The 18,902-nt window shown below is 34.5% G+C and overlaps 2 protein-coding genes across 3 annotated transcripts in view; both read left to right on the forward strand.

Moving 5' to 3' along the window:
- Positions 1-2,054: 2,054 nt before the first annotated feature.
- Positions 2,055-6,186, forward strand: LOC6649113 (nose resistant to fluoxetine protein 6). Its single transcript, XM_002070998.4, has 6 exons — positions 2,055-2,410; positions 3,558-3,966; positions 4,293-4,366; positions 4,426-4,955; positions 5,038-5,694; positions 5,762-6,186. The coding sequence occupies exons 1-6, from the start codon at positions 2,110-2,112 to the stop codon at positions 6,035-6,037; spliced, it is 2,247 nt and encodes a 748-aa protein (XP_002071034.1). The 5' UTR covers positions 2,055-2,109; the 3' UTR covers positions 6,038-6,186.
- Positions 6,187-6,339: 153 nt separating this feature from the next.
- The window catches only part of LOC6649114 (tyrosine-protein phosphatase non-receptor type 9), a 32,308-nt gene continuing 19,745 nt past the window's right edge, over positions 6,340-18,902 (forward strand). The window contains exon 1 of one of the 2 annotated variants that reach the window (XM_047011111.1): positions 6,340-6,390. In XM_047011111.1, coding sequence (XP_046867067.1) covers positions 6,367-6,390 — 24 coding nt within the window. In that variant the 5' untranslated portion in view covers positions 6,340-6,366. Of the gene's footprint in view, positions 6,391-15,614; positions 15,766-18,902 lie in introns of those variants that run through there. The other variant, XM_023179124.2, reaches the window with a different exon arrangement.

Raw genomic sequence — 18,902 nt, forward strand, 5'->3', positions numbered from 1 at the left:
AAAGTATGCAATAGGCAGTCAAATAATTTTAAAACGTAGCATTTTTTCAAATTACAAAGCACTTTTCAAATATCTTTTGGTTTATTTAGTCAAAAAAAAAACATAAATATATATACATATATGTATAAGTTTTCGGGGTGTAAGTTAAAACATGTATAAAAATCGGTCAAAACGATTGGCAAAAAAATAGTTCCTTTTTTTTAGAATTTTTAACCCAAATTTTTGGTTAATCTGCCTATCTTTTTAAGTCTATACTTTATCTCAGTTTGATCGGAAACGTTTGAATACGTAAAGAATAAATATTAAGCGACTTAAAATAAAAAAATCATCAAAATTTGTTTGCACAAATCTGTAAGACAATTATTAAATTGAAAATAATGACATGAATTTTTCAAATAATACAAAAATAGACTAAATTAGAAATTAATGAAATTAAATGTTATTTGCTTTGCTTTTGTTTGATTTATATTTTAATTCGAGATTTAAGATTTAATTTCAAAGCTTTAAAATGAAATATTTAATAATATCACTTTTAAAAATTTGTTAAAATTTGAAAAAGTTACAAAGTTTTCAAGAATTTTTCAAATTAAGCTTTTGTGACTTTTTAACGGCGTAGCATTTGCTTAACCTGATCGTATATGATTAATCCGGCAATTTTTGTTAGTTACACTATAAAAAAAAGTGAATCGCACTGTCTATTTGATCATTTTGGGGGCAATTATTCGCCCATTTCTTTTGTTTATATTGAAAAAACTAAGTACAGATAGCCCAAGTCAATATAATGTATACATATATCCAAAAGAGGACTAAACCAATTTAAACAAGTCCGACAAAATAAATGACGCCTTTGAAACAAACTAAGAAATAAATTGTTGGAATGTTTTGAAGTATTCTTAAGTTAAATGATTCTTTAATTTTTGTTTATATTTTTGATTTAGAGGCTAATATTATTGATCTAGGCATCTAAAATTGGAGAAATTGGCCCCCCAAAGTAGGCAACAGATAGTGAACGGATTCGCTTTCTGCTTAATATAGAAATATTTTCTCAATTTTTTGTTAATGATAAATGATTCTCAATTATTTATGGAGAATTTAAGAACGTATATTCTTAATTGTATTAAAAATAAATTCTTTAATTGCATACTGCATACATTAAGGGGCAAAATTTGCACATTTAGCCCACGACTTTGGAACTGTCTATGAAATTGATACAGAGTAAAATCGTCAGATAGAGTAGAACTGAAAGAGAATATAAAAATATGACTTGAATTTGGCTTTGTTAATATAGTTAATTTCATTACCAAATATGTTAAAAGTAAATATAAATAACTCTGACAGATTGTCTCTGGGCCAAGTGGTCTTCACTGGGCATGGTAATTGTCTGTTGAAAATTTTACGGCCATCCAAAGTTCGCCGTCTAATGCCGTTGGGTTTTTCCCAATTCTAATTTAATTAAAAGAAGCATTTATAAATCGTCACCGATTGTGTGGGCTGAGGGCCACTATCAGTGGGTACATAACGACATAACTGTCTGAAATTATTGTGGTCAAGCCAAAAGTGTTTGTGGACAGTGACATAAATTTTATAGGCAATATTCCATCATATAATGTGAACTATACCTATACGTATTCATAGTTTATAATAAATCTTAAGCGCAAATCCGAAACGGAAAATAAAAATGTGAAATAGCCACCAGATAAGACAGCAGATAAAGTTAAAGTAAGTGCAATGCAAGCCAATTGATTAGGCCGAAAAGGGAGAGACGTCGTTGTTTAATGGACAATGGTAAGAAGTGGAGTATATGTATGTATATGTATGTACATAGTTGCCCCCCAAACCTTATCGTCTTGGCCAAATCTTATGGTCGAGCTTGGCCTGGCCATGCCGCTGATATCGCGGCAAATGCGAGGCAAAAACAAAAATAAATATATTAATAGATTTTAACTCGAGTACCCGCCTAGATGGGGGAGCCTATAAAAGCTACCGTACGACGACACATTGATCGCATAAACGTATTCTTTCTCCGTTTCTGAAGCGCTCTATGCGGCGCACGCGAATCGCGATAGTTATCCCATACGAATAAGTATATATAGATCGTTAGGAAGGATTATGAAACGGTTTAGTGTCCTGGCAGCATTGCTGCTAACGATTGGCTGCTGCTCAACGTTGGATGCTCAATCACAGAATGCTGATGATCTGCTAACCGGCTACTCCTCGCTCATGCAAAAGAGTTTGGCCCATCAGTTCTTTGAGGTGGCTGCTCAGCAGGCTGAGGCATATAATGCATCGGGCACTCAATTGGCACGCACCAATTCCTATACGAATCGGGACTACAATGATGAGCAGTGTGATCAAGATTTGCTCCGCATTCGAGATGCCATCAATAACTATGAGGAATGGGCTCTGGAATGTAAGCAAACACATATATACATATATAAACATTACAACATCAAAAGTATGTAATGAGGGGGATGAATTATAATTTAGGAGTTTTAGAATTCCAAATAGCCCAAGATTGTCTATAAATAACAAGAATAGTTTAGTTTTTCTGGCTTAAGGAGCTTTAAAAAGTGTATTTTATGAATTCTATGCTTATTGCATATTTTAGGGGGCACATTTAACCCATCTAAACTCTTTTGATCTTAAAACGGTATGCAAATCCATAATGAAAAGGATACAAAGTCTACCATATATGTATATATTTCAGTTAAATATTTAACGAATGATCCATATTCATAAAAAATATGAATCGTTCTATTGGTATTCATACAGATCATTCGTTTGGTATTCAAACAAATTACGGTTGGAACTTTAGGTGTTCATTTAAAATATGGTTCATCCTTTTGGTATTCAAACAAATTACAGATCATTATGGATCGTCCTTTTATTATACATGGAAAATAAGGATTGTTCTTTGATTATTCATTCAAAAGATGAATCGTTCTTTGGGTATAGATAAAAACGAAGGGTTATTAGAACAAACTCACATAGTTTAGCTTAATTGCCAAATACCCTACCATAATCTCTTATCGAGAAGCATTTGGGTTGCACTCCTCCAAAATGGGAACGATAATACGATTGAACCAATTTTCCATTCATAAATCGCATTGCCGCATTTTATGAGACGATTGTAAATTTAATTATGATTTCCCACACAAATCCCATCTAACAAATCAAATTTCATTGTTGATTTGTGATTGTAGAATCGTATATGTAGCGATAAGCTTTTGACCACTTCTTGATGACATCACTGGGTACTAGATTGAGGGTTTTTTTCTGGGTCCTAAATCCTGTTAACATTGTCTCTCTCTCTCTCTCTGTGAAGTGTTTTGTTAGCAGAATTTATTAATCAATATTGCTTATGCAATAGTTGGTTAAGCAATTCAAAAATTTATATTTATATTGCAGATTAATAAATAGAAATCTTATCTTGATAGCGTGCAAAGCCCCCAATGAGTGGATTGCAGGTGGCAAAGTGTTTATTGATAATTGATAATCCAAAATTAAATGCAGAGCAAAATTGTTTGATTGATTGATTAATATTCTCCCAATTGCAGTTCCCGATACATGGGGTCGCATGCCCATGGGTTTCTTCTGGGGTCATATGATCAGTATGGGTCAATATGAGGAATGTGTGGCAGCCACTACCACCTATGGTGATGAGATCAATGGCCAATACTGCCTGGCCCGTCTGAATATTACGCTATTCTATGACAAAGTGAAGCAGCGTAATGAGGAATTTGTTCAATCACGTATTAGCTATAAGCAAACGAGACCGGAATTCTTTGAATTGGGCTTATGTGTGCCAAGCAGTTGTTCAGCCGAGAAATCCGATCAATTGCTCAAGGATGCGATTGTTAGTTTCTATGGCAACGATGTGGTCGACCTGGATGGCGAATTGGTCACAGAGAAATGGTGTAAATACAATGCACCAGTGGAATTGCGAGGCGTTGATATATTTGCCATGTAAGTAAATTTAAATTAAGCCCAAAATGTGACATAACTGAAGATTGCACTTTGTTCTTTTCGATATGATGATATATTATAGTCTACCTGTTAATAATATATCGAGTGCTTTTGGTGTCCGGAAGAACCTATGAAAATAGATAACCCTGATGGGGGGAAAAAAAAATTAAATAAAATATAGCAGATTAGATTAGACAATTAAAAGCAATTAAGTGTCAAAGCCAAGTCTAGATAACAATTTAAAAAAAAAAAAACGAAAATTTATTAAATTAAATTAAAAATGCCAAAAGCTTATGTATAAATTATTATTTTTTCTTTCGTTACAGCATTTTCTTTTCGTTTATTGTCTTCTGCCTGATTGCCAGCAGCATTTATGATTATGTCCAGACCCGTAAGGGCGGTAAGTTTGTCATTTTTGCGTATACTTATGATTTTGGAGATTCATTGCCTGTTTTACAGCTCCCAAGAAGCCACTGTTGCTTGCCTTCTCTGTCCTGCATAATGCGCCAAAGATTTTCACTGTGAAAAAAACGAACAATCCGAATGTTATCCATTGTCTTAATGGTTTGCGTTGCTTCAGTATGATGTGGGTGGTATTCGGTCATGGGTATATGACCTTCTATGATCTGCCACATATTAATAAGAATCGATTCTATACATGGGTCCAAACGCCCTATTCGATGTTGGTCCAAAATGGTTCACTCTGTGTCGATACATTCTTCTTCATGTCCGGCCTGTTGATGTGCTGGGGAGCATTCCGTGAATTGGAGCGTACCAAGGGCAAATTGAATATCCCAATGATGTATTTCCATCGTTATATTCGTCTCACTCCTGTGGTGGCTGTTGTTGTGCTGTACATCATGTCCCTGTATAAGTATTCGGGTGCTGGTCCCATGTGGTTTAAATTGGGCACACAGGACACTCGCTGCGCGGACACATGGTGGGCAACTTTGCTCTATGTCCAGAATTATGCCTTCCCCTATAGCATTGTAAGTGAAGATTGGTCGAGTAAATTTTCCCTGTTGAAATTTACTAATTGCAATGGTTTTTCTTTTCTGTTTATGTTTTTAGTGTATTTCACAATCGTGGTATTTGGCTGTGGACACGCAACTTTATTTCCTGTCACCGCTCTTCCTTATTCCATTGTGGAAATGGGGCAAGAAGGCTCTGATACCAATTATTATCTTTGCTTTGCTCTGCTTGGGCTGCACCGTGGCTACGTTTATAACCAACGATTTCACCTTGTTCCGTGTGCAGGATGATCATGTCGATTTGCGTCAACGTTTGACCTATTATCCCACACATACCCGCATACCCACTTGGTTGATTGGTGTGATCTTTGGCTACTTCCTCTTCACACGCAATCGTGGACGTCAAATCCCGCTAGCCAAGCCATGGGTAATCACTGGATGGGTAGTTGCCTTTGGTACCATGCTGGCTGATTTGTGGGGACCATATTGGCGCATTTTGCCCGATACACCTGACTCACCTCTGGTTGAGGGTGCCATCTTTGAGCCACTGAGTCGCACATCGTGGGCTTTGTCAATTGGATGGATTGTGTGGGCCTGTTACAATGGACACGGTGGATTGGTCAACGATTTCTTGTCATGGAGCTTCTTCACTGCTTTCAGTCGCCTGACTTACTGCATGTATGTGATCCATCGTATTGTTCAATTGGTTCATGCTGCACGTCTTCAGACAGACACTCATTTCTCCGACTATGATGCGGTAAGTTACATACGGATTTCCCTCATTTTGGAGAACTTATCCAACTATGTGTTTCCTCCTCATTTAGATCCTTCGTTGGTGGCATGATTTCGGTATCACATTGACTGCTTCCATATTCGCTACTCTTGCATTTGAGGCTCCCATTTTGGGTATTGAGAAAGCCATCTTTGGTCGTGGAGAGTCAAAACCAGCTGCCAAGAAACCTTCTCCTGGAGATCTAGCCCGGACGGCCCCAACTGAATCTACGCCTGTAGCTGCTGAGCAGACTGCAGCTGTAGTGCCGGAGCCTGTCACCGAGATTTCATCATCTCCCAGCAAAGCTGAGGACCCATCAAAGGCTTAGGCAATTGTAACCCTTTCTCTTTGATTGGACTCAATCAATTTTTTTTTTTTTTCCCCAATTGGCAATACTGAGTATCTGATGTTTTTGTCCTTAGTTAGTTTTATTTATTAAACAAAAAAATATATAAAAATAAACTTATTTTATAACAACTCTTTTTGGGCTACCAATCAAATAGCTTTTTGAATTGTAACGGTAATATATGAAATTAAACAAACATGGCCACACTAAAACCGCTAAGCACTTCACATATCGATTTATCGACTTATCGAATTTGCTATCGATGGTGCCATCAATGAATTTCACAACACTAGTTTCCAGCACTAGTAACAATGGCAGAACAACAACAAGAATTTGTAAGTGTCCCCAAAATAAGATAATTCAACGAATTTAATTAATTAGATCAGTAATTAAACAAAATATCAACTAACATAATAAAAGACAAATGAAGTTTGACTGCCACACACAAACAAACACACATCCAGAGAGCTGCCACAGAATATACAAACAAATTACCTGCCATATGTACATACAAACATACATACTTACATATATATAAATATATATGCATATGGATATGTATGTAGTTCTATTATATATATGTATGTTTGTTTATGGACAATAACAACAACTTTGCCCTATTGTTTCGGTCCAACAGCTTTGGCCCACTGGACTAAACGCATTGCTAATAAGAATAAATGTTTCAATTGACACAGAAGATTTGATCAAGAAAACCGAAAAAGAATCAAAGAAACGAAGTAAAAAAAGAAGTGGAAAGAAAAAAATTTGCGTGCGTGTTTTAACCTGCATTTCTTACTGTGTGTTGCTGTGTGTGTGTGCATATTCATGTGCATATGTTTATATGTATGTGTGCATTAAATTTTCTACAAACTTTTTTTTTTGGGTGTTGTGTTGTGGCTGTGTCGCTATGTGTGTGTGTGTGTGGCGGTATGCGGCACAAGACCAAAAACAAAGAAATACATAAATGAGAGAAATAAAAGTCCAGTTTATATTAATATAAGGTAAAAATCAAGTAAAAATTATGATGCAGGTTCAGATCGGGAGGATCAATTAGTCAGTCAGACACACAAACACACACACACACACACACAGGCAGGCAAACATGTTGAGCGAGGGCCATGCGAAAAGTTTGCCACAACAACGAACAACCTGTGGTTCCTCTTCACCAATTAGGCCCCCCGCCCTCTGACCAAAACGTAAGATTTGCCAATTGAAATTCAAAGAGCTTTAACATTTTCAAGTTGTAGACCAAGAAAATGAATTCTGAATTCTGTATAAAAAGCCCTCGTTTGTATAACCATACATACATACACATACATAAATATGAATTCCAATGCAATCCAAACTGACTCTTATCAGGCAAAAAGCAACAAAAACAACTAAAAACGACGAGGTTCGGGCAAGGGAAGTGTGCCAATGAATATGTGTGTGTGTGCGTGTGTGTTGTTTCGCTTCATTAGGGAAAGTGATTTCCGGGCTGTGCATTTGCTGCTTTTGCTGCCGCCTCTGCTAATGTTGTTTCTTTTGGTATCGCTTTAGAATAGAAGTATCCAAAAAAACCAGTTTAGTCGATTTCTCAAATAGAAAATTAAGAAATAAGTATCGCTCTTAGAGCGAAAAGATTATTTTTGTTTGGCCAAGAAAACGTATAAACAAATGACGTATGTATGTATGTATGTATGTACATAGAGAAATAACTGAAAATGCACAAAAGATTATAGAGAATAAAAATCATCGGAAAAGTCAAGAATCGCGACAAAATAGCTTATTGCAAATTTAGCAAACATTTCCATGAAAATCGTTGGCATTTTTGGTTAATGAAACCAAAAATAAAAGTCAATTTTCAATGCTAACTTTGAGCTTTAATAATGAATACAGCTTAAATGAAATAAAAGACGGACTGGAAAAAGCTATAAGACGTCCCTATAAGCCAAACATTGGTTAACTTTCAAGGGATGGTTTTATTTTTGGTTTTAAAATTGAAGTTTCATGTATTTAAAGATTTTACTCAATTTGCTTGTATGTGGTGTGAACAGATGTTTCTGGGAAATTTATTTGCCACTTAAGTTTACGCTAAGAAATCTATATACATATGTATATATATGGGATACAACCGTAAATCGATTCATATTTATTTGAACTAGGCATTTGTTTATATTCAATTTGCAAGTTGAATTTTCTTTTCTTGTGGTGTCTGTGTGTGTGTGTGAAAATTCATTCATGCAAATTGATTATTGTTTGTTATAAGTTTTGTTGCCAAAAAAAAAAAAAGACTTGGACAAATCATGATTGAAATAGAATCAGAAGCCGAATGAAATTGAGTGAAAAGGAAAGCATATGCAGGATGTAAGCGAAAAGGGGGGGGTAGGGTCGGAGATAAAGGGATTTATCGATTCTGCAACAAAGTTCGTTATGTCGCCAGTTTTTATTGCTGCTTGAAATTCTCTTGCATTGTTGCATGTTTGGAGCGATAAGTGTTTGCTGTGTGTGTGTTGTGCATGCTTTCGAATATCCAATTAAATTGGTCGTAAACTACATAATGAATGGCAGCATTGCATTTGGTTCTTATTTTATCCTTGTTCTGGGACTCATCCAAGAAAGGACATTGACCTCTCGATAGTCTCATAAGCTATGAAATGAAAATAACTATTTTATTTTTAACCATTCCAACACCATTATCTAGTGAAGGGCATACAAAAGTCGTTTATCAGGTTGATTTCGAAATTTATATATATTTTCCGACTGCTGAGCCTGTTGCTATGCCAGGGCTTTCTCATTTGCGTTGATTAAGCCGCCAACACAAAGGAGGAAAATATATAAAAATACATACATCAAATGCTACGGCAGAAATATATATTTATACATACATATATAGTCGTTGTGTGTGAGTGTGAGTGAGTGGGGAAATGGGTCAGACCAGAAAACCACCAACCAAGCAAAAGGAACACAATACAAAATGGATAAAATTCAGAGCACAGACAACGCAAACCAAAAACCAAAACTGGGCCATCCCGGGACGGAGGCCCCCAGTGGGCCTTTAGGACTTTTTAAGCAAATAATTTAAAAATAAATATGCAACAACTTTAAAAATACGCATTTGAATTGCTAATAATATATATGTACATATGTATGTATGTACATACATGTTCGTATATACCACATTGTAGTATAAAATATTGAAACTTTGAATATCACTTCTCTCAATTCTGTGCCTATGACTAGCTTCTGGATCCTGATAAAGCATTAGTTTATCTGTTCGAGTGTTTATAGGCTTTTATTATGTCATTAATTCGAGCCCATAAACTATGACTTTTTTTTTTTCAATTAAATCACTTTCGGTTATTACTGAGAAATACTATTTCACTTGTAGAAGATTTCAAGATTTAGAAACTGTTTCTCGGAGCCTTTTAAAAAAAAAATTATCATTTGAAAAACGAAAAGAGTTATTGAAATTATGTTTTTTTCTCAAATTGAAGTAAAAAAAAACAAAAGTTCAAGAAGTACATATTTGTCCCCCAAAGTAAAGTTAAGGCTGCTGGCGGCAAGGATAACACGATGCGGGATCGTCTGAAATTAAAATTTAAGAATTTTCAGAATTTCATTCAGAATTTTTGGAATTTTTATACCATACACCCATAGGGTGAAATGGTATATTAAAGTCGCCAAAATGTATGTAACAGGCAGAAGGAAGCATCTCCGACCCCACAAAGTATATATATTCTTGATCAGGATCAACAACCGAGTCGATCTAGCCATGTCCGTCTGTCCGTCTGTCCGTCCGTCCGTCTGTCCGTATGAACACCTAGATCTCGGAGACTGTAAGAGCTAGAGCCACCAAATTTGGTATGTAGACTCGTGTAGTATGTAGAGTGATCAAGTTTATTTCAAATTTTTGCCACGCCCCTTTCCGCCCCCGCAATTTAAAAAAAGCGTTTATCTCAAAAACTATTCCAGCTAGAGACACCATATTTGGTATGTATATTCGCTTAGTAAATGCACACATTTTGTATGTGTAAAAATTTTGCCACGCCCTTTTCCGCCCCCGTAATTTGAAAAACTTGATTATCTCCCGTATTTTTTTACCTTATGCAATCAAATTTGGCACACTTAAATTTAATACTAATATCTAGCAAAATACCAAATTTGATCAATCGGACAAAAAACAGTCGAGTTATGCATATAAACGTTTTTCCATAAAGCCGGAGTTGGCCGTTGGCTGGTGGGGGCGCTAGGGTGCTCGTATGATTGAGTGAGCGAGATACTAAGATATGCTTGTAAAAAGCATGTGAAAATGCATTTGTTTAATAAAGTTGAAATATTTGCTTTACTGGTGTATGGTATACCTAAGTCGGCGAGACGACTTACTTACTTCATTTTTTTTTTTTGACAAAATTCAGGCCGTTCAAAAATTTCTTGGACCTTTTTTGTAGTTTAGCATAAAAAAGAGATAGTAAAACAAATCGTAGAATTCTGAATAAGGATAGGACCAAAATGGTGGCTATTCTGTTGAAATCGGTTCAAATTTACGGGCTCCATATTACCCGCAAGTCTCAAAAACATGATATTAAGATTGAAGTTTACCTCACACGACGAAAACATTGCCTTTCTTCTTTCACATTTCACTTTCTACGAAAGACGTAGAAAATTAATAATATAATATATAATATAATATAAAAGGTTATGTCCTCCAAGTTAAGAGTGATCCTAAATTCTTTGTAATCGTTGGGCAGTGTCCAATATGCCTATACATACTTTAGTTATAATCTCAAAAATGCTTCAAGTTCTCTATATATTTAACTAACAGACTAGCTAATATTAAAGCATTGGCTTGATAAGTATGATTAAACCAAAGAAGATAGAGTGACGAATTTCAAGTACTCTGTGTATTTATACATATTTTGTTGCTTGTTGTTGTGGTTTTTTGTTTCATTGCCTTCTCTTATACCAATCGCCATGTAGGTTGTTGAACTTCCCATCTACACACACACACACACACACACACACACACACATACATACAATATGTGACCGACCGGCCGAGTGGCTGGCTCTCAGACTTTAAACGGGGTCTCTGTGGCCTGGGTCTAAAGCCTGCTGATGTTGATGATGATGATGGTGATGCCGCTGCTTCTGCCACGAATTTGACGTTTTTCTTCTTTTTTTTTTTGCTTGTGTGTATCGTGTGCTTCCGCAATGCTTTCTTCTATCTTCTAGTCTCAGTAAAAGTACAGTGAATATTGGCTTTGGCTAACCGAACACATTCTGTTGGACCAGATGTTTGTCAGTAGATTCTTAGTCCCAAAAATTGCATTTGAGAATCAAGAAAATCTGTAATTTTGGTGGCATTTAAAGTAGTTAAATAAACTTTACGATTATATACCTACATATATGCAAAGACATCTGTAAGTTGTCGGTTTACTGTGTATGCATAATGGTTTTATCGCTGTTTCCCATGGCTTGACTATTGTTTAAGAAGCCCTTTTTTCCGCTCCTTTTTTACTAGTCTTTGGTCACTATATTGCGATATTTCAAGGTCCCTAGAATAGAAGTTAATGGGAAAATTTGTTCCTTCTGTCTGCTAATTTATATATAAATAAATTTTATAATGTTATTCGCTTGAACACTTCAAAAAGTAGTTCTAATATGTCTTATAATCATATGATGGACAGTGGCAAAGATATTTGAAAACTAAATATTCCAGATACACACCGATGGTTAGCGTTAAATTGAAAAATTTAAACCATGAGAGTGGATAAAAAAGAGCTTGTCTAAAAGAAAGTCAGAAAATGATGGAAAACATTATATTATGTCCTTTAAAGATCAGATATATAGCTTTTCTAGAAGACCCACCAGCTCGGACAGCTTGCCCGAAAAACTGAGGACATACGTATACTTTTGTTAGCTACTGTACAAATAGTAAATAAATTGGTTTAGGTTAGCAATTAACAATATATTTCAGTTATACTGTAACAAAGGAATAAGGAAGCATTTTACAAAATGAATATACCCAATTTTGCAGAGTATGAAAAAAGAAAGATTGATAGGTACATTCATATATGTGCATACATACGTACATACTTAGATACATCATATGTTTGTAGATTTGTAAAAATAAAAAAGGTTCAAAGAACTCTCTGATAGAGCATTGTTGTTTAGCTTTTTCTCTCTCCCTTTTATTTTTTCTTTTCTCGTATTTTTTTTTTTTTTTTTTTGATTGGTTTGACCGATTTTCATTGTGCAAAAGAAATAAGTTTTTTCTCTCTCTTTTCGCTCTGATTTTGTCCCACATTTTGATGATGTGTTTTGTGTTTTTCTTTTTTTTTTTTTTAATTTTTGATAATTAAAAAGAGACAAACATTTGTTGGCATTTTGCCCATGGCTTATATATGAGACCGCTATGCGTTAGACAGAGCTTGTAACCATTGTGTATGAAGCCAGCCAGGAATTTGCAACAAGGATGCACATTTCCGACAACGTAGGTTAGGTTAGTAGGATCCATGTATCCATTTGGTTTCGGCGGAAGGATGACAAAGGGAGGACACATTGACCAAGTTAGTCGTTAGTGTTTTGTTGGAGGGGGAGGGGAACAATTTTCACGAAGCCTTTTGTAATAAAGTGAATAGAAGTTGTGCCTAGTCCCTCAGCGAATGTCCTGGTCCCCAGGCTATTTGCTTTTGAGGCTCCAATTTGTAATTGAGATTTGCCATGTTGGCAAAGTTTGACAAATTTTTGGCAAATTTGCTGTTGCTAAGGGTAAATTGAATTGATTTCAGAGAAATCACCACACCAAGTTACATTACGTATACGCAATGTGGTGTTTTGATTTTATGTTAGCACTAAATAATTTGAAATAAATTCGCAAAAAATGAAAACACACATTTGTATGCAATTCTATTAATTTAGGAAGTAAGTGTCATTCATCCAATTATTATTATCTTAATGTCATTGCACAGATTTAAGTATCTATAATGCTATCAGCTAGAATGACATAAGAAGATTTCCAAAACTATTACAAGTATCAAATGAGTGACAAGTACTTTATGTAGAGAGTTTTCAAATGGTCACGTTCCACAAAAAAACAAAACAAAACAATTTGTCACATCATCGGCGACAACAACTTGCATAACTACTACGAAAAAAAAACTAAACTAATACAAAAAAAAAAAACCCAAGAAAAAAGCGAATGCCATAGAAGTCCCACTAATCCCATTTGGATCACTTTCTAAGTGGAACAAGTGAATAAAACTAGTTTTAAAAAATGTATAAATATATATATATATAAATATACCTATTTGTATATGTAGATGTCTTTGTATATAAACTGAGGCCACATATGTCTGTCTGTGCATGTGTATGTTTGTATAAATTATATGATTTCTTTTATTTAAACAAAATTGAAAAGAAAGTTTTGTGACGAGGCGATGCTTAAGCTTTTCATTTATTTATCTTTTGTCTCAATGTTACGCCCTGCCGGATTCCCCCCGTTCAACATTCGATCAATTTGGTTCATAAGAAAGCGTAGTAATAATAATAATAATAACATTCAGTCGGTCAAACTGAAGTTAAACAAACTAAATAGCCGTTTCGGCCGATACCCTGTAATAAGTGGGACAACATGATGCCATCTGTCTACCAATTAATGTTATTAATTACTTTTCACAACTTAAAAAAAAAAAACTTAATACTAATGCAAAATACTTGACTCTAATATACCCTTTTGGGCCGTGACACAACAGGGTATACACATAGTAATAATAAGCGAACAATAATCATGCGCAAATGGGTAGAAAACTCAAATCCCAATATCATCAACTTTGAGCGCAGACTTCAGATCAACGAACAGCTATACATACATATGTATGTAAGTTTAAGTATTGTACATACAATATTTATATACCGACATATAAGAAGCAAGTGAAATTTTTGTCCGACACTCGACGAAACTCTGGCGAAATTTTAGAAAACTTTCATAAGAAGTCATAAAGTGTAAAGAGCCAAACTGCTGGCAGATGTCTGAGACACAAAAAAAAAGAAGTTAAAAGTTAACAACAAAAAAAAGGCATATAAATTAACTTAAGCACAAAAGCTGTGCTCAGCGGTTCATAAATTTTGGTGGGGTAAGGCGGCAGCACATACAACCAGTAGCGAATTGACCTTGACAAAGGGGACCTTCTTTAACATGAAGAGAATTTTAAATTCCATATTTAATTTGACAAAGTTTTAGAGAGTATTTCTCCTGAAATTAACCCAAAATGGGAACAAGTAATGAAACAAGTCCATCTAGTTAATATTGCACTTTTGTTGGGTAGACTTTCAATAGGCTTAACACACAATTTTCTTTATGACAAATAAGAATTATATATTTAGATATGCAGTTATAGTTTTAATTATGTTTCATTATTGAACAATTGATTCACTGAACTCATAATCTTTTTCTAATATAAAATCTAGATAACTTTACGATTTTTTCCACAGTGTGTCAAAATCAAGCCATACTTTTGCACAAATACTTTTAGTGAAAGTTCTTTTGAAAACAGTTTGGAATATTTAAAGATTCTTTTATAGGGTTCTGCTACATGTTTTGTGTTCTATAAACTAGGTACATATACACAACTATATAACTATTATTCTATCAATTCTAAAATAGACTTTAGATTTGTCTAGCTCTTTGATGATTAAAAGATTTAAAATCTTTTATTTTTAGTTAATCTATTGATCTGTCTGTATGACAGGCAAAAATTATACGAAACTCGAAGACCCAAAAACCAGAGATTTTTCTTATGAATTGTGGTGCCCAAATCCGAAATATACAGATTGCTTGCTGTTTATAGAGTAATACTGACCTAAAAGTCCAAATATATGTATTCTTAAATATTTTTAATACTATGTGGTAGCTTAATTTTCGTGAAAATGATGAATTTTATTAAATGTTCTTTCAAACATTGTTGAGCTTACTAAAAAAATATATTTCCTTTGTACATGTAATCCATTAAAACTACTCTTCTAGCCAGATCTGAGCTTTGTTAGTCTGTGTTTAATTTAAATTTCAGTTTTTAATTGCATAAAATCGATATATGTACATATTTTCCAAAGAAAAGCTATTGGAAGACAAAAAGAAAAGTTAGGGCCAATTGTCGTGTCGCCTTTCATAGGAAAGTTTAGCTACCTGCGATGGCTGATGGCGGCTTCTGGCTAGTTTCTTTCTCTCCCGCAGTTTCTACTCTCTAGGGTTCTTTCTCTCACTCACTCACTCACTCACTCTCTTTCTCTGCTTGATGGTGTCTCTTTTTCTTGTTGTTTTGTTTTTGTATGTGATGATTGCTGCTGTTGCTGCTGCTACTGACGCTGCGACTGCGCTGCCTGCGTTAGTTGATTCCCGTTGTACATTGTGTTTGTTGCTGCGTCTCTGTCTCTTCAGTCGTTCGTTGTTGCGCGTCGCGTTCATCTTCTTGTCCATTGCGCGCTGTGTGTGTATATTTTGTTTATTATTTTTCATGTGATGAAACAAAAAAAAAATGCTTTAAAATATAATTCATAAAATAAATCCATTTACTGAGATTGTGTGTGTGTGTGTTAGTGAATTGCAATGTCAATATAAGGCACAATATGGCACAGAATAAGGATACAACAAACCACACCGAAGAGAACGGAGGAGGCGGCAGCAGCAGCAGCGGCGGCTGTCATCATCGTCTATTCCTTTACATAGCCAAGGTGTGTGTTTATGTGTGTGCGAGTGCAGTTAGTTTGCGTTCTACAAACTAGTCATTAATTAACTACCGTTACCTTCTGACTCCCCAGGCGGTTTATCAATAAATTAATGTACATATCTAGGTTGTATTTCTATCGATCAATATATTGCTAGAATCTCTCGTTGTTTTAGATTTTTTCTAGCTATAATCTTTCAAGTTTTTAGGAGTAAAATACGTTGTGGATCCAACATTATCAGGAATTTATACATAGATCTATGATTCTTTTGAACCCCCACAAAGTTTACTTGAATGCAATTGCAGCAATTGTCATTATTTCTGAGAACTTAACTTTAACTGATTAATCATCTGATTGTGTAGCTGTGTATATGCATATGTTCAGCTGTTTGTTGCTCTATTTATAGATTAACTTTATTAGTTTATTGTTGGTTCCCCCCTTTAACTTAAATCTGGAATGCCAGTCAGTTTCTTCTACAAGTCCATATATATATGTCTATATGTCTAGCTTAACAATGAAACCTTTAAGCATTGAAGCGGTTCCCCCAGGTTTCGAACTCGGCATAGTTTTATTACAATATGATTAGATAAAGAGCAAGTGGCAAGACATGAATGTACATACATATTATGTACCCATAAATGACCTTATTTTGCTCAGTTACATTCACAACACGGTGAAGAATAATTACAATTAGATGAAATCATTCAAATTGACACCATTCTAGTGGTTCCAAGTGGGTGCATTAGATTTGTTGTTGTAAAGACTAAACCCTGTGGTAACCCAATTGGAATATATGTATAGTTTTATCTACTTGACTGCACAAAGGAAACATGTTAGTATGGAGAAGCATAATTTTAGGCGGAATTCTATTAAATTATATACTCAATGCTCTCGATTATATCTGATTTCTGGTTTTGCATTATGATCCATTGCCATCTGTCTTTTGCTTATGTTTTAAGTTCCGTTTTCGTTCGAATCATCTTGCATTATCTCTCTGTATATATATATGTATGTATGTAGTATGAGCAAACAACCGACATAATTTTCCATGCAAATTAATTTTGCTGTTTTCTTTTCTTTCTTTCTCGAAAGTGTTCATATGCAAATGGGCGAGGTGAGCACGAAGACAAACCGTTTTCTGTTTCATGCTTTAATATTTCTTTTTGTTTGCATTTGTTTGTGTTTTTTTCTTTCTTTCTTTTTTTTATTTTTGCATACCCTCTGAAAACGGGGGTATATCAACATTCGGTGTAAGAAAACAAAAACAAAGCAAGCACAGATGTTTGCACTATCTTAAAGAAAACTCATGGCGCAGTTTTCTCTTTTATTTAATCTAGTTTTACTACACTTATTCCAATTATTGAAAAAAATCAATTCCCTGGCACTTTATTTAACAAAAATGGTTAAGACTAATATCTTAAATCAAAAAACAATTGTTTGGATGAAAAATTACTTTTAAATTTGATAAAATTTTCAAACTATAGCGAGAATTAATCAAAATAAAGTAAATCGACAAAACTTAATTGAAAATTTTTTGGCAATTAGCTCTTTAGCTATGTGAACTTTGTAACTTTGCCAAATTTTAATCCATTTTCAAAATTGATATCTCATTTCAATGCTTTTTTAATTCAATTTTGAATTGAAATGTAAAAAACGGACAAACGAACAGCATAATTATTATACAACTAACCTTAATTTCAATAAGCTCTAAGTTAGTAATTTTTTTTAGTTTTTGTCAAATTTATGGCTTTATTTTCAAGTTAGAATCATGTTTTTCAATCTGCATTAAAATCTTAAAAACTGAATTTCGAATTTAAGGCAAAAAATCGTGACTTCCTCCAAAAATCGAATCGAAATTTGATGTTTGATATCATTTTAAAATATAATGTATAAATTTATAACTTTTAGAAATTTACGAGAATACAGATTTTTGATGAGGTTTTGAAAGGAACTTCTAGACCTTTAAAACTGGACAATTATGTTTTCTAGGGTATCAACTCGTTGGTGTCCCCCTTTAGTATGTGGGGTACATCATACATATTTTGCGTGCTAGTGCAAAATGTTTCAAGTTGCAAGATCCGCTAGACGCTCCACAAAAAAAAAAAAAATTATGCCGCATCGCCCCCTTCAATCTTCGTTTAACGCGATGGCGTACATCCCTCCATCCATCCACCCATCCAACCATCCATCCAATTCCACAGAATACACAGTCAAAGTAATTTGCGACTGCGCATTAAACGGAAGCATTTAAAGAGCATTTGGAAAAAAAAATAAAAAGTAATGCGAAAGTGTTTCTTTTTTTTTTTGTTTATGGTCATTTCCTGTGTTACAATGTGCTGATCTGATAGAAGAAGAGCTCGTGAAATCTCATCACATTTATTAACCATATCCTGTGTACCAAGTTTCCAGAACTTGACCATACAATTTCCCCCCCACTCCTTTTGGTGGGAAGGGGGACAAAGGCGGCAAACAAACGTCGTGATTGGCAGCTGTTGTTTGAGTAATCATAAATCGAAAAAATTCTTTTTTATTGTCATGCTCAATGAATATATTAAGTATGTGTTTCAATCTAAAAGCCTGAAATCTCTTCAAGTCTTTAGACAAAGCTCGTTGTTTTTTACAGTTGCAGAACGTTTTTCTTGGCCGCATTTAGTAGTAGTTTGCATGCACAATAACAGACGATGACGATGTCTGGTTAAATTTCACTTGTTGGTCTATTAATTCATTCAAGCTAAATATTTGTGACGAAAGGTCCGTTCCCGCGTTGGCTGCTTAAACAGAATTCAAGCATGAGTCTCATGAGATTATTGTTAAAAAGAAGTGCTTAGAATCGAAAATTTATCCACATTTTCCTGCTTAAAAATATTTGACGTGACAAATGTTTCGAATACATACATACATATGTAGGTACATATTACACAATCTCAAATTTCTACCTTACTCAGGTGATAAAAGTGAAAGCGGTCCATATAAATGCACACTCTCTCATATATGTTAAAGGTCGCCTGACCTTTGATGTGTATGTGGATGTGGTGGATGTGTGTGATGACACATATTAATACATTTTGGAAAAGAAATTTTGTCTATGTCGAATGGAGATTTTCAAGTACAAATCCTGGCAGGATATTATCACACACTTTTTA

This window comes from Drosophila willistoni, assembly GCF_018902025.1.
Source record: "Drosophila willistoni isolate 14030-0811.24 chromosome XL unlocalized genomic scaffold, UCI_dwil_1.1 Seg141, whole genome shotgun sequence".
In the NCBI taxonomy this organism is placed as follows: Eukaryota; Metazoa; Arthropoda; class Insecta; order Diptera; family Drosophilidae; genus Drosophila; species Drosophila willistoni.